The following is a 20,592-nucleotide window of genomic DNA, read 5'->3' as shown; positions in this document are numbered from 1 at the left end:
AGGATTTTTTATATCGGAGAATAAATACTGTAAGCCTTGAGTTAAGAGTTATACCCAAGTAAGTATTTCCAAGAGAGAGATCCATAAAAAGAACAAAGTTAAAGACATATTTCGATATTATTTTCTTTAAGCATTTAACCACATAAAGGCACATAAATCCTTGTGTTCCAAAAACACGCCCAAACAGGAGCAAAGAGCCAGAGACCCAGGAGCCACTTAAGGGACCCCCGAGCACAAATCTCGCCTCGATGTCAATTGGAACAATTAAACTGCCAATTTGTGCGATTTAACACGGCCCAAAGTGGCCGTTTGGAGTGTCGAAAATCGAAAACTGCAGTGCATGAGAGCTCGACTCGATTTATCTGTGACTAATTTTTGTAATTTAACGCACCAAATTGTCACGAAATCAAAGTCTAGGGGAGGATCGGGGAAAGCAGAGAGAGAGAGATGGGCCAGCAATCACTCCAGGTGTCTCACGTGTCGCGCCTCTCCGGATGAGTCCCGAATCCCAGATCCTTCCCTCATGACTTATTAGCATCGGGCCTAGGCCTCTCGCGCCTTTGTGTGAGTTTTTAATTGCATTAGCCAACTTATTGGCCGCCTCCTGACTTTTGTTTACTTGCAACTCCCCTCTGCTCGCCCCTCGCAGCTCGCTAATTGTGCGACAACACAACAAAAAAAGGAGAAGGAAATTCAGGAGAGAAAACCACCCCAGGGAAAGGCCAGGCCCGACACCCTTGTGCGTATCGTCGTCGTCGTCGTTCGCAGCTTTATGTTGGGACACGCCTCCAAGCATGAGTTTTTATTATTGTAACACTTTGCTGGCAATTTGCTGCCGGCTGCGGGATTGCCGAGCGCTGCTCTTTTAGGTATCGAAAATTCGGAAGCTGGAAACTCGGCAGTTTTGAAGCTGACTTTGCGGCAAATGTGCAAAGTGCGGCAGGGATTCGAGTTCGGCTAGGTGGGTTTTGGGAGTGAGCTACAGTGCTTAGGGTATTGGAAATATATTTATTTGAATTACTTTAAAATAAGTATAAGTATTCAAGGGAAGGTTATTGTGTCTTTTTGTATTTCTAATTAGGTAATAATGAAATTAAAATGTTGTCTCTTTTTATAAGGAATTATTTTTAGAAGACACAGATGGTCTCTTTAAAAAAAAAAGACTTCTTCTGGCTCTTTATAACTTTCCTAAAATAAATAAATAAAATTTCACTAAAATTCCCAATGGGTTCTAGCTGTAAACTATAGGCAACTAAGCAGGGAGATCGTTCTAAAACAGGAGTATATTTCTTTCAAGTCAATTTCTAGGTTTTTTTTAGAAATTTGTTGTATAAAATATGTTTTATATTTTTCTTAAAATTAGATTGGTTAAGCAATCAATCAATATATTTGAACTTTGTGGCTTTACTTTCAATAGAATACAAAAACACTCTACTATTCAGAACACACCCATAAGATAACAAGTTTTAGAAAAAGTTTTAAAAAAACCCATGACTTAGTGTAGGGCATCCACAATTTCATATAGCTGAAAATCAGCCACCGCAGATTGCTTCTGCTCATAGTTTTCATGTACCATTTCGCCTTTTGCCAGCACCGCTTTTGTTGTAAATTATATTGCCATTAATTACGCGCGGATTTGTGTCGCTCAGAGCAGTTAAGCAACCATAAGCCAGCACCACGTTAAAAATCACTTTAAAATCATTAAAAAAATGATGGGAGGAAGTCACAAGGGTATAGATTCAAATCCAGATCCTGTGAGCCGCAAAAGGGGGTCATAGTTGAAAGCGGGCAAGCAAGCAAGGCCCACTAGCCGAGCGAGTGGCCATAAATCAAGCCAGAAATGCGCGCTGTCATAATTTGTCATGAGGCCGGGACACGCCCACTTCGGAGTATTCGGAGTCGGGAGCACACATGTCGTATCGCCGGGATTCGCTTGGTTTGTGGCAAGTTTGTTGCCAAGGAGCCTACTATATGGATACGGACTTCTGGCCACTTCGGAGGCCTTCAAAGGCACCGAGGACGACTCATTACAGTGATGCACTTGTCAGCGGCCAAAGACAAGCGGGAATGTCTCCATGACTGGCCTGCCCCTCATGGACAATCAGCGGCAATCAGCGATATGTAAACGGCTTGTAAACAAAGGGGGTTAGGAGTGGTGGAGCTTCATACTGGCATTGCCATGCCATCTGTCAGTCCCCAAAGACGGGCACCCACAGCTCCACACCGTCCGACGGCTCCGGCAGTTGAAATTCCGCTGAAGCCGAAGAAAAAAAAAATCAAAACGAAAATGCACTCACGCACCTGAATCCCTAATCAGCGGATAGCAATGACGATCCATCCGTCAGTGTGGACAGGCGGCAGCTACCGGCGGCAATGCATTTTGGGTATTCTCTTTGGGAACGGACACAGGCCCGAGGCAGACTAGAGGAGATCAAGTGGGGTAGTTGGGCATTCCGAGGATTCATAATTTGGGAGGACTTAAAAAAAAGGTATTTTTTCGAATTTATTAAACTTAAACAAGGAATCTTTACTATTAAAGCATTTTTAATAAAGAAACTGTTCCTTAAGACTTTAACTAAAGAATCCTATAAATAATATCTTTCTAAGTTATGAATATTTCTATTTTTAAGCAGTTAATGGGAAAATGATCTGTTAATTAAAAATAAACTTATATAAACTTATTCCTTAATTTCAAAGTAGCTCTACATTAAAACAGCTTTACCGAATTTTAGTTTTTCCGTTATTCCTTAAGTTTTTAAATCCCATTTTAAAGTAAAAGGTCAATTTGTTTATTGAAATAAACACGAATTCTGTAAATAAATTAAACCTGTGTACTACTCCCTTTCCCAATTAAAACTTATACGTATTTTAAGTAATATAATCCCTTCAAGAAATAAATAAAATAATAATAAATAAATAATACCTCTGGGTATGTTTATATTCGATCCGCACTCTTTGAGCTCTTCTTTCTCTTCGCTTTGTTTGGTGAATTAATTAATTACCATTTTGTGATTTTATTAATTTCCAAAAACCGAGGCATAAGGCATGCAAGTGGCGGCAATCGTCTCCCAACCCTTCATTTCCATGGAGCGAACAGCGTCGCCGGTTTTCTGTCCAGTGTCCATCGCCTCGTCCGTCCGTATTCCAATTCCCATGGCTTATGGGCACGTAGCGGCAAGCTCGTAATAATAATGAATGTAAATTGCCGCAATGAACGATTTAATGTCTTAATTCTTTATTTATACTGCATTTTCCCTATATGTTGCTGCCGTCACGCCCCCGCTTTTTTCTCGCCCTTTTGCGGGGGCGGTGGTTATTATTCAAACAATTGGAAAATGATTATTGCTATATAAGTATGTGCAGGCAAAGGAACAAAGTGCCGACCACATGAATAATGCAATCAAGATAAATTAGAATAATGCATTCTCGAAAATATTATGAAAGTGCATAATTGAATTGATCAGTTATCAAAAGAGTTTTCGCGGCTACTTTCTGGTCACGAAGGAAGCCGTTTGTCAAAATGTGTCCACCGACTTCGTGCCGACTAATTAAATAGAAATATATTATATTCATATATCCCCTTTCCATCGAGGCTAAACGATTCGGGGAAAAATATTAGAAGCGGGTGTCCAAATGTCTGGGATTTGGTCGAATGTGTCGGTACTTTTGAGGGTTTGCTTTGGAGGCTTTTGGGTTCTGGGAAGGATCGAATCGAAGGGGGGATTGTGTAAGGAAGTGGGATTTGAATATAGGAGGAAATTATTGCTTATTTTTAGAAAAAAGTAGTTATTGTTCTCTTGAGGTCGCATGCTTTTCTCTCACGTTCTCTCTCTCTTTCAAAGTTCGCCTGCAATGTACAAGCAATAGCAAACTAGAGCGTTTCTTTTGATTTTCATATATTGTATGTATTGTATTTATGTATTAAATATTTTATTTATTTATAGTTGAACCATTTTTAGTGCTATTTTTAGAACACCTTCTGTCTTAACTATTTTTCCTTTACCTACTGAAAATAAAACTTTTCTTTTCTTGAACTCATCTAAACTCTACGATCCCACACACACACATTTCTCCGTATACCTTTTGCATAAATTGGCATAACGATCCGGCATTAATCAAGGATACAAGGCTCTGTCAACCCACAAACACTTCCGCTCTGTGGTAGACCGTGAACCGAGATTAGGGAGCACCACCACATAAACCATAATAAACCAAATTGTGGCATGTGCACGTATTTCAATTCCTAAATCGAGTCTCTTTGGGTGGCCCAACTACAGAGATCGTTTAGGATGAGTTACGAGGCCAGAATTCGGTTCGAGGCCGGTGTGCGCAGGAGCAGCACGTCTAAACCGTAAAACTCGGGACACACGTGCAGATAATTGATAAAAGATGGGCTCAGATAAGGCAAGAGAGAGATAGGGAGAGCTGCTGTTTTGGGTAATTGATATTCCTGGCCATCCAGAGAACTCCCGCTGAGCCACTTCGATATAGTTAGTAATCTGACCCCTCATATTCCGGCCAAAGTGGGGTAAAAAACGGCGGACGCAATTTATGCCACAACATCCGGCGATAGGTTACACCCACTATTCCCGGGCTCAGGCTGGTGCGATTTCATGAGTTGGCAAAATAATAAAAGCGCAAATCGAATAAAGGCAGCAGAGATGATAAAAAATACCAAGATGTTCCTCGCAAAATAAGAGCAAAAATCATTGTGATATGCACAGGACATTGGGGAGCTATAGCCAACGCCACGCCCCCAAAAAAGGGGACCGGAGAGACCCGTGTCAGTCTGTCTGGACTCGCTCCAGTTCCGCCCACCGACTTCCGGCCCATAGAGCTGCAAAGTGCCGAGTCTCTATAGCTTTTTTGTGGCCACAGCAAGGAGGAGAAGAAGGAGAGTGGGTGGCTCCTGTCCGTAATTACAAACCACCCACTGGCCCCTGGCCGCAAGCGTAAAAAACCAGCGAAAATGTGATGACGTAGTTAGAGAGTCCTTGTGAATTGTTCGGCAACGCCCACCGCTCAGCAGGCGGTCAGATTTTGCGGCAATCATCGACGCCGCACCAGGGGATCCGGAACTGATGCTCTAAGTGCTGCCAGCAATCTGTAGTTTTGGCCAACAGCCAACCAATAAACATAAAAAAAAACTAATTTAATAAGGAGAGCAGCAATAATGAATAGAAATTGTATATTTTGTTTAGAGAAATAACTAAAGTGGGAACTTTTTTAGTTCTATATAAGGGATTTCAGGTTTTGGGATACAGAAACTTATTTATTTGCTTTGGTTTTTAAACTAGTTTGAAAAGTCTTAAAAAAATAAACTAAGAAGATTCTAAAAGTAAAGGTATAGCTATATATAATGATATAATAATATTAAAGAAATATTGCCACACATTTCGGTTTTTTTTCTCTTGGATTTTAGCTTACTTTCTTGGATGAATTCCCTCAACTTTTTGACTTTTGTTAGAGAATATTTTTCATAAAGAAGGACATTTTTACACATTTGTTGCTGTTATAAAAAAATTAAAGAATGAACCATGAATAATGGATTCCCCTATATATATATACTGCATATTGTATATTAATTTGAATTCAAATATATATTCTAGCACAAATATTATTAAAATAAGACCCACAGATCACGATGAAGACTCTTCAAAAAACTCTTTCTAAAGCTGATATCATTTTTGATTTGCATTTGGTATCCAGAGACCCTGATACATTAATATATGAGATTTGTAAGTAATGCACACAGTTTTTAAAGAACACAATAATCTCCTACGAATTCACTACACATTTACTCTTATTTGCTAAGCTTAGGACTAGCCTCTAACATGCATCTAAAGAACTAGAAAAATAGCCTTAGACATGGCCTACAACTAGATTTGACTATGTACGCTTGCAGAAAAATGGCCAATATACACAAATTTTCACAACTTATCACAACATTGCAGAAGAGAGACAGACTACAAACGCTGCACACAGCGCCTCACAAACTTGGCCTTGTGCTGGCACATAAAGCGCAACAGGAAGATCACCAAGAGCACACTAACCAGATAGCCCACAACCAATACGGCCCGCTTCCTTCGCTTCCAGCGCTGGTAATCCCGCCAGGATGCATAGCGATTTCGGAACTGTGGCGGCAGTTCGAACTTGCTGCGCCGCGGAAAGAACGACAGGTAAAAGTCCTCGAGCAGATGGCGCACAATCTCGTTGTCCTCGCTTCTATTCGCGTCCAGGTTATCGTTGATGCAGTTGAACTTGCGCGGATTACGACGCAGTCGGTCTAGGGACTCTACCACCTCTGTGATGTTCGAGGTCAGCATCATAAAGTTGCTGTGGGAGGTGCGCTTGGGACTCACATGAAAGTGGTACTTGGGACGCACTCCAAAGTTGGCAGTCAAGGCTTCCGCTAAAAGGGGGCAACGCACTACCAAGGCCCGCGTTATGGTGGGCTGAAAAGGGCAAAAAAATTCAAAATTAATATTCGGTGAGAAGTATCTCAAGTTTACTTACCAAATTTGAATCCTCATATCGCTCATAGACCAACGTGGAGTGCTCCACTACGTCTACTCTTAAGTCCTCACCCTGATTCCTGGTGCAATTCTGGATAACCTCTTCGAAGTAACGCATGGCTGACCAGTCTAGAGGCGGCGGATAAATGCGGGTAAGGAAGGTGCGCACCTCTCGGTCCGACCACGTCCCAGAACCATCAGTGTCGAACTCATCGAAAATCTCTTCCACGCCCAAGACCCGAGTTTCACTCATCAAAAAGGAGTAATAGGCAAAGGCATATTGCAGATCCGTGGGCGCCCTGAAGCGCTGCAGGGCAGTGTCCAGGACCTGCTGCCTGAAGCGTTGCTGCATGGCCTCCACAATTTCCCCTTCGAGCAGAAATCCCACGTGGGCCAGGACATAACGAGCCTTGAATCCATAGGCTTTGTTTAGCAGCATATTCGTGGAAATCAATGAGTGTGAGTAAATGTCTGTGGAGGATTTAAAGTCTTCCTTGTGCAGGACATGACGTTGCGTGGTCGGCGGCCCTGTGCTGCTCGCCTCCATCTCGGGATTAAGAGACATTAGCTTGTCCTTGTTGAAGCGCTCAACTATGCGCCGAAGCTCGAGCAGCGTTGACACATTACGGTGGCGCATCACATCCTTGAAGTTAGCAGAGCTCTTCTTAAACAGCTTTTGCAATCCCATGTGAGGAAACCGGTGAACCGGAGTCGGGGGCACTGCAGCTGCTGCGCCCAACTCGTGCGTCTCCTGGCTTTGGGGAAGGATGTGGGAGCCATCCGCTGGCCCCGTTTCGCTGCAATCTCCTCCATCAAACTGGCAGGCGTCGATGTTGCAGTGCCGATCGCAGGCTCCGTCCCCTATGTACGTCCAGGGGCAGTCCAGGGCACAGTCGGGCACCATCCAGGCCTGGTATACGCGCACTCCCTCCGCCTCTGTGTACAGATCCTCCGGATATAGCGGAGCCCCCAGGAAAATGTCGTCATTGAGGTAAAGGAACCTCTTCGACAGCCTAGGTATGCGGTGCAGAAAGGTCTCGATGGCCGAGCTGGAGAACGTGGGAAGCTGTGAGGGATCGGGCGCCAGCAACTCGTGCGGCACCACTGTGACTCTCTCGTAGCTGAGATCAAGCCAGTTGGGAATCTGGCCATTGGTGACTATGTAGACGTGCCTGATCCAGTTGGCGTGCTTCTCAAGCGATCTCAGTGAATAGCGCAGCTCGTTTTTGTCGTCGAACCGCGAGGGGTCATACTTGGGATCAAATCGCCGGATGGCCTCAATAAAGTTCGGATCGGAGCCATTAACCCAGGTGTACACCGCATCTATGGGACTGCAGGAGCTGCCAAAGTCGCCGGTTTTGTCACTTTCTGATGTGAAAAGGTAAGCACCAGCCAACCAAATTGCCAGAAAGAGTCCTACTGCCCCTGGAAATTGATAAACATATAAATTAATTGTTATGGGAATGAGTTTAGGAAAATCCTACCAATTAGAATCCGCAGCTTCCTCCGTGACTGCATTCTCAACTGCTCGATGGCGCGCCTCATCCTTCGCGGCCAGCGGCGGCGCAACCGCATTTTCAGCGCCCTAACTGGCACATTTAATTTAATTTTTTCGAATTTTGTTTATATTGTTATTACTTTCGGAAAGTGTGCCCGCCTGGACATCTGCTTCTAAAGTCTAAAAGTGTTCGCAAAAACGAAGGATTTCTTCGTTCTTAGAACTGGTCACATTAAGTTGCACTGTAGCACCTTTTCTCATTTTACGTTCAGGGTATTCTTTTGACGTCAAAGTATCGCGATATTTAGCCGATATTTTCAGCAGTTTGGTTTTCAGTTGAAAATATCGGCTAACATATTCGATAGTATCGTTATAACCATTTCCGAAGGGAATATTCAGAGTATCGCGAAAGGGTAGCGAACTTTTTGCTTATCATGATGCCTGAAATGAAGAAATCCATCAGTGGTCAGTGTTGTTCTGCTGAACGCAACCAATATGACGGAATTACTGAAAATATCGGCGATGTATCGCGATATTTAGCAGATATTTTCCACACAAACTGCTCAAAAATATCGCCCAACAACTTCGATAGTATCGTTATAACTATCGCTGGTGTTCCACCTCTAACACAAAATCAGCTGGGTGCCCCGCTTAAATCGTTGTAGTTGTTTTCCATTTCTCCAGTGACGAGGTCCGATTTTTTTTCCGAGCGAAGCGCAGCCCCGAGTGGAAATCGGCGAAAATCACGCGGGGGTTAGTTTAAAACACGCCTAGCTTAATTAGTAAATTGTGCTACGACGGCCTGGCGCAAAGCCCGAATTCAATTCGAAGAGCCAAGGCGCTTAAACCTGGAAATAAAATCGCCGAAAATATTAGTGGCAATAAAAAGAAAGAAGGAAAGAGAACCCTGGAAAGTGGTTAATGTGTGTGTATTTGGCGAGCGGAGCACTGAAAACCAGTTAGTTCACTGTGAAAAGATTCAATAACGTGTTGTTGGGGGAAAAAAAGAAGAACAAATTGTTTCGAGTGTGTGAGGCGACGACAACAACAAAATCAACAACAACCACTGCAACTGGTCCGGTACGAAAAAGTCCGCTTTCCTCGCTCATTAGCGGCGCTTTCCTCCTCAAAGTCAACTGGAAACCTTAAACCGGGCCGTGCAATTAAAGTGCAAATTGATATATGCAAGTGCAGCATCAGCAGCAGCTTTGCCGAAAAACAGGTGCGTACGCCTGCCAACTTTCAATGTTATATTTATTTGTGTGTGTATGTTCGATCTGATCTCTGGTCTCGGCTATCTTCCGTCTCCCTTTGGTGCTTGGTGGTGTGGTGTCTGCTATACATATCTACATGGTCTTTATCTTTCGGGTTATTGTGTGTTGCCGCAAGAGCATCGCGGAGCATCTTTGGCATTCATTCAGTCATTATCATTATCCCCCCATTCATTTGCCTAACACAGATATCAACAACAAATAAAGTGAAAGGTGTCGGCACGCGTTTTCCCATATTTTCTATTTAACTATGCATTGGCGAGCGCAAGAAAAAAGCGAAATCGTTCTTAGTCATCGTGGTTTTTTGAGGGGGGTGAAAATTGCTGGATATAAAGGACGCAGACATGGCGCCTGGCAACAGGCAAGAAATCTGGCAAGAAGAAGGATTCAATAAAAGCAACGAAATTATCGATTGTAGATAGGCATTCTAAGTAAGTTTAATTAGAAATAGACAAGGTTCTTAGTCATCGGTGTTAAAAAGCCTTTAATCACTAAGAACGGATTCGATAAGCTGTAATCAGGGTGTATTTCTGCAGGAAGTCCACGTTTTTTGCTAGAAATAAACACAATGATACTCAAAACCCACCAAAATTATTAAAACTAAATCGATAAATGGGTGTAGTCCAACGATTACATTGATAATTTGGCAGGACGACTTTATTTTAAATTGAAATCAGACAAAATATGATGTTGTCAGGGGGTTAAACGTGTGCTATTGCCAAGTAAACAATAATAAACTCGATAGGTCGCCCGACAGTCGCGATTATATTGATTTTTGGCAGCTGCGGCTGCTTCTGGTCGGGTTAATTATTAATTTCATGACACGACAAGTGTTCCGTTCGGGCACCACACCCACTTATGTCAGAGGGAAAAGCGTAAGCGGAAATGATTTCATACACCGAAAAACCCACCCCGAGAAAATAAAACACAGACCATGTTTTAATGGCCATTGCCTGCCCCAAGCCGTCTGCCATTTTCATTTTCATTTCATTTTCCTCGTTGTTCGTCGACGTGTTGAGGTTAGGTCTCCGATTTTACGGGGTGCCGGCTCCTTTGCGTCGTCGCAAAAACTATTTACTGAGCTTTAGGCTTGATTTTCGGGGTGCAAAAGCACACGCCTTTCCTTTTCGCCGGAAAAATTTCACGGCCGAACTGAGTTTCCAACATAAACATTACAAAATTTTTCGCAGTAATGGCGATGATAATAAAAGCACCTTTTCATTTTCGCAGCCAGCACGCACATCGAAGTAATTATTACCACTCTTCATCATCGCCTCCGTTTTCCCTCTTACAAAACTACGGTGTTAATGCGGCCAGCACGTGCGTCTCTGTCTACGCACTGAGTTTTTCCGTTTTTAAGTTTTCCTTTTTTTAAGTTTCCCGTTTATCTCTGGCCAACTAAATTCTCAGCTTGCCCCCGAAAAAGGGGGAAGCAATAGAGACGCAACCATGACCAAAGAAATTCAAAACTTGAGCAATTTGTAGGCAAATTAAGGTGTTAACTAACCGTGAAGTTGGTCAGTGGGAAATCCACGAAGATGCTACAAACTAAAAGCTTATACACGGAGGGAAAAATTCCGAAATTAGTTAAAGATTTTGAAAACAACTATGATGTGGTAGAATTTGTATGTAAAAAAGAACAAAAAAGATCTACTTGTTTAAAAACATTATATTTTAAACGATTTATATTGAAATCATAAGTGTATAAAAAATCTTTTTCTTTTGCTTTTACATTTCCTTTTGAACATTAACATACTTTTCTCTCTGTGTAATTTCGGCAGACGAGCTCGGAAATTGTTTGATCGATTCGATTCCTTCGTCTGCTTCCGCTCAGTCGGCTATCGGCTGGTGCCTTTTGGTCGGCCATTCGCCACTTGCTAACAGTTGTTTTCGTACGTGTGCACCGCTCAGAGACTCAGATACGGATAGAGATACAGATACGCAGATACTTTTCTCCATGGATGTAGTGCATTGTTCTGCGCTCTCCACTCTCTCCTCTCCAAGCGGAAGCAACTCCATTTATGTAAATTGCTTGCGTGACATTTCAATACGCCGGGGCGCTTTATGAAAAGCTGGAGCGGATGGGGAATCCAGGGGGGAAGGCAGAAGAATCAGCTCCATTGTTGAACGCGCAGATCTCGGCAGTAGGGTTGCCAGGCCATTTATCCGTCATGCCAACAGTGAGTCGCCAATCAGTTTAACTGTGCTTTTTTATGGCCGCACTTTGCGCTTTTTATGCGCACTCATAGGCATAGCACACGATGTGCACTATCATTGCACTAACGTTTTTCCAATCAGTATGCGGTGAAGTACTTGGAATTGGCGCAGATGAATCTGCATTTACATAATGCTCTCATTTTCTGACTTAATTATCTCGATTTCCCTAGCAGTTTCATGTCTTTAATATGCGGAATGGCGAAAGACGGAACGAAGCCATCTAATTGCTCATTTCTATGATACAAAAGATTGGTTGAAAGCAAGAATATTATGATCAAGATATAAGTATTTCTAGATTTAATAGACTTTTTGATAACTCTAAGTGTTGTCAGCTGATGTAACCCACCTAAGTGGGTTCTATTATATCAAAAATTAGAGTAATATCGCTTTGTTTGTCGCTAAATTCGTGCTTGCATTTGATATTTAGGTTTATATTGATACATTTTAACGTTTTTATAAAGCCTTTCATTATATTTTCACTTATATCTAATCTTGTTTTACCTCTCAGTTATTTTGCTGAAGTTTCTGGTAATTTCCCCTTCAGATCCCATCATTAATTTGTAAACTGGTGAAATAGACACTAAAAAAAATAAAGAAAAACTATACAACCTTCAAATTACCATTTTCAGTGAAATGTTACAGACAGAGATAAAATTCAGATCTGGGTTTATTTTACGGGACTGCGTAAACTTGGCCCAAAACAAACTTTGCCACGGGGTTTCGGCTTTAATTCGTTTGCTTAATTTGCTTTTTCGTGCTCGGGGTTCAGCGAGGTGAAACGGTTAAATGTTTTTGGAAAACTGCCCCCGATGTTTTCCTTTCCCCATTTCTAGACGAGAGCGAGCGATGAGTGTGTTTGGCTTTGCGTGTGTTCATTGTTATTTCGGTGTGTGCCGCCCCTCCGGTGTGGTTGGTGTGTTGTGCATTATATTATGCTAACTAGACCCTAATGTCGGTGGCTCGCGGTGTTGTGAGTGCTCCACATTAGTGCTTCCTATCGTATGCTCCATAAAGGGCCATTCGATACGATATATTTTCCGGCCAGGGTTGCGCATTTCCTCCACGTACTGTGAGTTCAATGCACCTGATCGCAGAGCAACGACTTTATATAGGGACCCCCGAAGTGGGTATACAAAAAAGCAGGCCAAAAAGCGTCCATAACAAATGCAAAATGTCAGCAAATTATGAATAATGTAGTGAAAAGTAACAGGGAACCACAGAAAAACGTGATAGGAAAATGAGGCAAAAAGCGCTGCATAAAATAATACGTATTATCTCAAGCAGCTTGACATTTGAAGCACTTGAGACCTGAACTGAATCATCGGGGGAAACTACGTACGTATTCTCCGAGTAGACAAATTGATATTTGTTTGTTTTTGCAATACGCTTCCCCGTGACAACTGATACTTCTGTTTGTGGGTAAATGAAAATAAGCGCTCGCCATCTCTGTTTGTTTATGCATTAGCAGTCACTGCACAGAGAATAAAATATCTATGGAGATGATAATAAATTGGGTAAAATAGGTCTCTCGGTGGACTAGCCAAAAATATCTAGTTGAATGTACATATATAATGAGTTTTGAATATTAAAGTAAGCTCAACAGGAGAGACGTCAAGGTTCTATAACTTATAGATGCCTAAAAAACGTACAGATTTATGCATATTTGTATTTATTTATCTAAGTTATAGATTAATTAAAATTAAAATAGAAATTATAGAAAATAGGGGAAGAAATATTTGTTTTTAAATTCCAAAATACATATTAGAAATTATAGAATTACTCAATGGTTTCTCAGACAAAGAAATTATTCACTTAGTAACAAGGATATTCGGGATATATATTTTTTCAAATATAATTATAATTCTAATCTTATTTTCTTCTGTGTACCATATTCACGTTTCCATTAGCTGCGCCGCCAACTTAGTTTTCAGCTTGTCGCCGTGCCTTTTGCCCAGAAACAAATTTTTGTTGACTTTTCGAATTAAGTTTCACCGTTAGCCAAAGATCAGGCGGAATTCGCTGGAGTCTCCCCATTTACCGGTGATTTTAGCATTCGGTCGAAAAAATTGACCTAGTCAACGAAAAGCGAGATCCTCTCTCTGGCACTCTCTTCTAGGGAGCGAAGAACCTGTTTCCTAAGCTTTTTCCGAGCTTTCCAGCAAGCTTACCCGCTTCTCTTAAAGCATAATCTAGTTCTCTTAAATGCTCTCTTTAATTTGCACCTCTTCTTGGGTCCCTCTAGTTTTGTTTTTGGCATTGGCTTCGCGTGGCTTTGTTGATATTAGAAACGTGTGTTTGAAAAACAATAGCAACCTTTGGGTTTCCAAGGTTTCCCAGCAATTCGAATCAGAACTTTTGGGGATGTTAGTTGAACCCACAGGCACTTGGTGATACCTGATATTATCGAGCGAAAGCAAAACAAAGTGCAAATGAATAATGTATTTAAATTGACGGATCACCTCACCTGTTACCTTGCTCTTCGTCCCACAACTAATTAGCCCTGCCTCGGAAAGTCATTAACTATCGTTAAGTATAAACAATATGGTCGTAAATGTTGTAAACAAACTTGCGCAAGCAAAAAACACAGAGTCAATGTGTTTGACAACCTACGCAATTCTGAGTTTCATAAGATCAACGATTGGAATAATCGGAAAGCAACGCAGATTGCAGCAGGGAAATTGCGATAGTTGATAGTTGCAATGCGAATAAAAGCGTAATGGAAAATTTAGTAACCTTGATTTGTTACTTACTATCACATGTGGCTATAGAAAAAAAGTAAAAGAATAAAAGAAAAAATATATTGTGGGTAAGCAAAGATTGAATACTCTACCTACCATCACATTTTCAAATTGTCAAACTTATTTCCGCTTGGAACCCTAATAACTAAAGATAATTACATGTAGAAAATGGACATACAAAATATAAATATATACAGTCTAGTTAAGTATACCTGTATATTTTCACCAAGGGTGTAACAAATCGCAGAAACATAATATTCCTTACCCTTTTGAAAAGATTTATAAATGTATTTTAAACGATAGTTAGTATTCTTTTAAAATTATATAGTAATCTGAAACTTGACTTTAATATATCAAGTTTGATTTAAATATCTTTAAAAACATCAAACTTATATTACTTTGCGACTAACATATTTATGGAAAATATTAAAGTTCTTAAAAGGAAAAACCTCTATACAAATTTTTAAAATAATTTCAAAAATGTAAATCATTTCAACTTGTTGTTGATTGATACAAAACCCAAATACCCCCTGTGAGGAGGGGTATGCAAGTTAAGAACTTGGCGACCCCAATATAGCGGCGCTATCCAATTCCCCATGCGCGTGTCGATTTTGTGTTGGTCTGTGCGGTGTGCTTTGGGCACGTACACATGTGTGACTCTATATTGCTTTGTTTTTTTCTGTAAGTCCATTGAGTGAAAAACAACTCATTAATTAGGCACAGAGACTGTAAACGCCGGCATAACCCCAATGGAGTAATTAAAAGCCAGCGCACAATTATTAAACAAACTTACAAGAGGAGTAATTAAATACCCCAAAACTTTGTGCTTTGATAATATTCTCGATCGAAGATTGAGTACTTTTGGAAACGCAGCCATTGCACTATTAGATATCTATGCCCGATCCCTTGGGGTAAACAAATTAACGTCGCACGTATTGTTGTTTACACTTTGCTATCGCAAGCTTAGTTGTTATTTTTAAGTGCACATTCTGTAATTCGACAATGGCCATGTGCAGTTGTTGTTGCCTGTTGTTTACAGCAAATTAAAGCTCTTTTACATATCCATCTCCCACATCCACAATGCTCTCAGCGTCGAGCCCACCGATGGCGACCAATGGCAGCCAAGTAAACAAGTTGGGGAATAAAAACAAAAAAATACGAATAGAATCAACAGAGCACCCACCAGCGGGCAACGCGGAAGCGAATTTGTTTACGTCTTATCCAAGCAGCAATTAGAGATCGGACAAACAGCTCTAGCAGATCATATCTATATATTTATGATCTCTCTCTCTGATCGAATATCGTGTTATTCATCATAAGAAAAGCTAAATAACCAAAATATAAAATCTAGAAAATATGTATCTAAACTTATGACTTTTACTTTTCAATGACTTACCCATGGCTTTCTTTCCATTAACAACTTTTTTAATGGCATTTGCTATAAATTGTGAAACGTCTGCTCATTTGGGAATTCGTTAAGTAAAAACTTTAAAATAAATACAGACTAGCTACCCATTTTAACAAAAAGCTGTTAAAACGAAAACTTAATTGTTTTCTCCATAATCCACGTTTTGTTAATTGTTTGAATTTTCTCCACCTTTGTCAGTGGCGGATCCAGAGACGATTCTTGGGGGGGGGGAAATTGAACTTATTGACAGAAAATTATTCTATTGGACAGTCAAGTTGAGGCGTTTTTGGCGAGATAAACGGATTTAAATGAAAAGTCACCATGCGTTGAGTGTTTTCATACTCAATAGTGCCAGTTGTACAGTATTATATAGGATAATCATGCCAGATAGTAACATTTTTAGGTTCCAAGGGGGGGGGAAATTTCCCTAATTCCCCCCCCCCCCCCCCCGTGGATCCGCCACTGCCTTTGTAAAGTTTACAACAATTAACTTAGCATATTAAAATGATGTTTAATATTTATAAAACTGCAATTAAACTCTACGATTAAAGTTTTCCTATCCATCAAATATTTGCACAAAAAGAAGATCATTGAACGGAAAAAAAGCTGAGGTGACAACACCTCTGCTCTGCAACTAATGACCCTGGGGATCTCTCATAATTTACGACACCAGTTGGCCACAATGTTGGCGCTTTTTTTTTTTGGCTCATTTTGACTCTCTGCTCTGCCGGTTGGATCACCGGCAAGGCAAGATCATTGCTCGCGCCGGTTTCGTGAGGGGGGCCTGCCCTCAGCCGGCTTCCGCCTTTGGGGGGGGGGGGGGGGGCGCATTAATTTCTATGCTCCACCTAAACTGCGTAGTTCGCTTATATACTCGTAGTATCTGCCGATGTATGTCAAGCTATAGGTTTGCACATATACATATGTATTTTTCGCATATAAACGACTATTCTTGGTCGGTTAAGGCGCGAGCGACTCACGCGCTCTCAACTATTTCGACCTTGATGTGACTAGCGGCATTATCTATCCACTCGCGTTGTTTTGCCTGTTCTGACACTCTGAATATATTACATTATAGAAGCCACAGACTATACTATATAAATATGTATGGCTGGTAATGGACATACATACATACATGCGAATGAAGGGGCTCGTCTCATGTTGTTTGCTTCGATTTGGATGTAACTTGTTTTCAATTAAAGCTGCCAGAACCAGTTATGGTCAGGTCTGCTGACTGAAAAAGCGGCAGATGAAAAACACGCCCCTCTTTCCAAATTAATGACAACTGAACACGATATCTTAAGATTCCCTTTTAAATTCATCAAGCTGGAAATGTTTATAAATGGACTAGATATGGGGATCTTTATGAAAATGTACTCTAAGCGAAATCAATGAAGTTATGATTAAATTTAGAATAGATTAGCTTGAAGAGATATTATATGGAGGTAATATTTAAGAATATGGAATGTAAAATTAAAAAGAGAGTTATTTTCCAACTCACAATTCAAGGCTGTATAGCAAAGCTACTCTCAATGTTTAAATAAAAGATTACAGAATTCTAGTTAGTGGGTTTATAGTTTTCTAGAACCTAAGGAAGCCTGTAGCTAAACATCTTTCTGGGCGCCAGGGCCCTATTCAAAAATAGTCTTTGCTTTAGAAATTCAAAATTGTATTCTGTAAATGCATCAGATTCCGTTCAAGTACCAGGGCCACCGTCATTCCCTTCAAGTATGTACAATTAGCGGGGAAAACAGTCGCCACAGAGGTTCACGAACTCCGGCGTTGCTCTTCAGCGGAAGTGCAGGCATTCAGGGGGGGAAAACAACCAACAGCCAGGCCATCGATTGGCCACCTTCGGCCGATGGCTTCAGTTCACTTTGACGGACTACTCCGGACGCACGCTCGTAAAGGGGAGCGGAAACTGCGCTGTATCGCGAACCCTCCGCCCGTATCTTTTGCCGAGGGAGCTCTTATCTTGCGCGGCGGTTGTCTTATCAGGCGGAAAGTCAATCTTATCGCCAGTAGCAGCAGCAGAAACCCGGGGAAAAGTAGTGAAAAGCAGCCAGCTCAGTGTGACAAAATTTGGTTGGAATTAAATGTGTTTTTCCGCGGTTCCTCGATATTCTGCTTGCTTAATTAGAGGGGTAATAATCGATCGATTCGCCAAACTAAAAATTAAGTATTTGGTATAGTAGTGAGAGGTCTTAACTGTACTATAACTAAGATATTAGTAAAAACTATCAACAAAGGTTAGAACCTAACCTCAAAGAGCCAAGTGCGGGTGTCTTAAAATAAAACAAAGACCGGTGATAAGGTGTAATCAGTGTGTGGACGAGATCGTGCCTCGATTCTTGTGCCTTAATCCAAAGCCGAATCTGGTTAGATCGATCTCTGATTCATCGGATTCAGCTGAATTTGGCCTTGGTATTTCCCCTTCCTGTTGGAAATTTACGACCGATTTGAACGCGAACAGAAAACGATTAGATAAACCCGTAGAATGGTTGTGGGTTGTACTTTACAGTGTTAACTCCATGCACACGACACAACAACACTCCCTGATGATTAATTGCCACTAACTAACTCACACTCACTAACCAAAACCAAACAACTCTGCAACCTCATTACTAAACGCAACGCCTAACTACGTGTTTTGCCGCCTAATCGCAAGAGCAACCCATTTTTTCTACGCACACAGATCAGGATCAGGATCAAGAGCAAGGTAACAGGCCATCCCTTCATGTTCCACAACTATCGAGCGTCTGCTCTGCCACGAAAGGATTAAGCACGCTGCCATCTCAACATGCCGCTCTTCACGAGGAAGTCTCCCAAACAGGGCACCATGGCGGACGGTGCTCCCCAGTTGGGCGCCCGCATGAACTCCGGATCCTCGCAGGGTAACCAAATGAGCAATATTAATAACAACAATGTTACGGACAAGTCGAAGCCACCGCTGGTATTCCACTGCCAGCTGGCCCATGGCAGTCCCACTGGCCTCATCCATGACTTCTCCAGCGTGCGCGAGCTGTACCAGAAGATTGCCGAGTGCTTCGACATCTCCGAGAAGGACATTCTCTTCTGCACCCTCAACTCGCACAAGGTGGACATGGCGCGCCTCCTGGGCGGCCAGATCGGCCTGGACGACTTCATCTTCGCCCACCGCAAGGGTCGGCCCAAGGAGATCGAGATCGTGAAGTCACAGGACGCTCTCGGCCTGACAATCACGGACAATGGGGCCGGCTACGCCTTCATCAAGCGGATCAAGGAGGACTCGATCATCGATCGCATTGAGCACATCTGTGTTGGAGACCACATCGAGAAACTCAATGGCCAGAACATGGTGGGTAAGCGACACTTTGAGGTGGCGCGCATGCTCAAGGACATACCCACCGGCGAAACCTTCACCCTGCGTCTGGTGGAGCCAGTGCGGAGCGGATTCCAGGGCATTGGACCGCGTAGCGGGTCTAGGGCATCCGGCAGCGGAATGCCCGGAGGTCGCAACTACGGGAGTGGCAAGGAGACGCTACGGTTCAAGGCCAACGGCAATGCCCAGATCGAACCGCAGTTCGACGAGGCGACCGTGGCCGGGATAGAGGCCATCAACAACCTGCTGGAGTCCTTCATGGGCATCAACGACACGGAACTGGCGTCGCAGATCTGGGACCTGGGAGACCAAAAGTCCAACTCAATGGACTTTGCCGAGGCCATCGACAACTCGGACCTAGAGTCCTTTGGCTTCACGGATGACTTTATCATCGAGCTGTGGGGTGCCATAACGGATGCCCGGCGCAAGTCCACGATCACCCCCAAGTAACCGGCGACCATCCCGTCTTTGCCCAGAATTCCGGACTCGGATACTTCACTTAGCCTGTCTATTGGGGACCAATAAAGCGCCCAGAAATGTGGACTGTTTCTTAGTAATTGTCTACTTGTTTTAGAGCCTAGTTATATCTATCACACATCGTGCTATCATGTTACCCATATTCGAGCCTATGTCGCCTGCCTTTGCCAATTATTTAGTTGTTCGTATATTGCCCGCACGGTAATCTATTTATTATTATATTTGTTCAGATGGAGATAGAGGGGGAAGCGCTGATGATGATGAGGCATCCATACTATATATATTTTGGTACAATTTGTTCGATGTACATACGTATAACTGTATTTCTTTAGTTTTATTATCATTTAAACAATACAAATACATTTAAATTATTTAAATCGAATATGATTTAAGCGAATTTGTTTTTATTTTGTATTATTTTGTTATCTTGGTAAGTTTGTTTATTTGCTTAGAGGTTACCCTGATGACATAAGGGTATTATAACTTTTATCAAAGGTTTGCAATGCAGTGAAGTACTGTAAAAATACTATTGTTATATCAGTATCACCAGACGAGTCGATCTTGTCAAGTTCTACTCTCCGTTAGTCTTTGTTCTTACAAAAGTTTAGCTTTTATATTGTATTTCATTATTGAAAACTCAGTATATTCTTATTTCTGTTACAGGTAGTTTATATCATATACGTAACTCTTATAGGAGAGATCATATCATCTCAAGTAATTATAATTTAGGCATATTTATTAATATATAGAGCTGTTATAGCAAGAAATGAAGAAATGAAGGCGATATTCAAAGGGTATCCAGATTTCACTATCTCAAAGTTACCTAGCTTCCTGTCTTATTTTGTTTTTGATTCATAAGTACGAACTGCCAGGTTTTGCTCGTAGGCGGTGTTATCTTTTGTTGGCACCCATTGGCAATTTGAATGGCATTCTGAAAATATTCCATCGCTCGCGGCTGTGACGAGTTGTTTGCCTAAATTTCTGGTCGCGTTTTTATGACTCTTCTCAGAGATTCGCCTATACATTTTTGGCCAAGGACTCATGCGTATACTTCCTGCATTTAGCATCAGAAGAATTATCATCGTCTGAAAACATCTCCCAGTGACG

General features: G+C 41.8%; 2 protein-coding genes across 5 annotated transcripts; one reads left to right on the top strand and one right to left on the bottom strand.

The window, feature by feature from the left end:
* Positions 1–5,171: 5,171 nt before the first annotated feature.
* Gnptab (N-acetylglucosamine-1-phosphate transferase subunits alpha and beta) lies at positions 5,172–8,190 on the bottom strand. Of its 2 annotated transcripts, XM_017172309.2 has the most exons (4): positions 8,000–8,190; positions 6,517–7,940; positions 6,363–6,455; positions 6,162–6,304 (listed from the first exon to the last, which is right to left on the bottom strand). In XM_017172309.2, exons 1-4 carry the CDS (start codon positions 8,088–8,090, stop codon positions 6,296–6,298), a joined length of 1,617 nt encoding a protein of 538 aa, XP_017027798.1. In that variant the 5' UTR covers positions 8,091–8,190; the 3' UTR covers positions 6,162–6,295. The 2 variants fall into 2 exon arrangements, with proteins under 2 accessions (XP_017027796.1, XP_017027798.1); XM_017172307.3 differs by having other exon boundaries at positions 5,172–6,455.
* Positions 8,191–8,722: 532 nt separating this feature from the next.
* Positions 8,723–19,872, top strand: kermit (PDZ domain-containing protein GIPC-like protein kermit). Of its 3 annotated transcripts, none has more exons than XM_017171804.3 (2): positions 8,723–9,235; positions 18,343–19,872. In XM_017171804.3, the coding sequence occupies exon 2, from the start codon at positions 18,448–18,450 to the stop codon at positions 19,456–19,458; it is 1,011 nt and encodes a 336-aa protein (XP_017027293.1). In that variant the 5' UTR covers positions 8,723–9,235; positions 18,343–18,447; the 3' UTR covers positions 19,459–19,872. The 3 variants fall into 3 exon arrangements, with proteins under 3 accessions (XP_017027293.1, XP_017027294.1, XP_017027295.1); XM_017171805.3 differs by lacking the exon at positions 8,723–9,235 and adding an exon at positions 17,217–17,375; XM_017171806.3 differs by lacking the exon at positions 8,723–9,235 and adding an exon at positions 17,774–17,791.
* Positions 19,873–20,592: the final 720 nt, after the last annotated feature.

Source organism: Drosophila kikkawai, chromosome 2R, assembly GCF_030179895.1.
Source record: "Drosophila kikkawai strain 14028-0561.14 chromosome 2R, DkikHiC1v2, whole genome shotgun sequence".
Lineage (NCBI taxonomy): Eukaryota > Metazoa > Arthropoda > Insecta > Diptera > Drosophilidae > Drosophila > Drosophila kikkawai.
The sequence above is the reverse complement of the archived record's forward strand: the minus strand, read 5'-3'. Positions and strand labels throughout refer to the sequence as shown.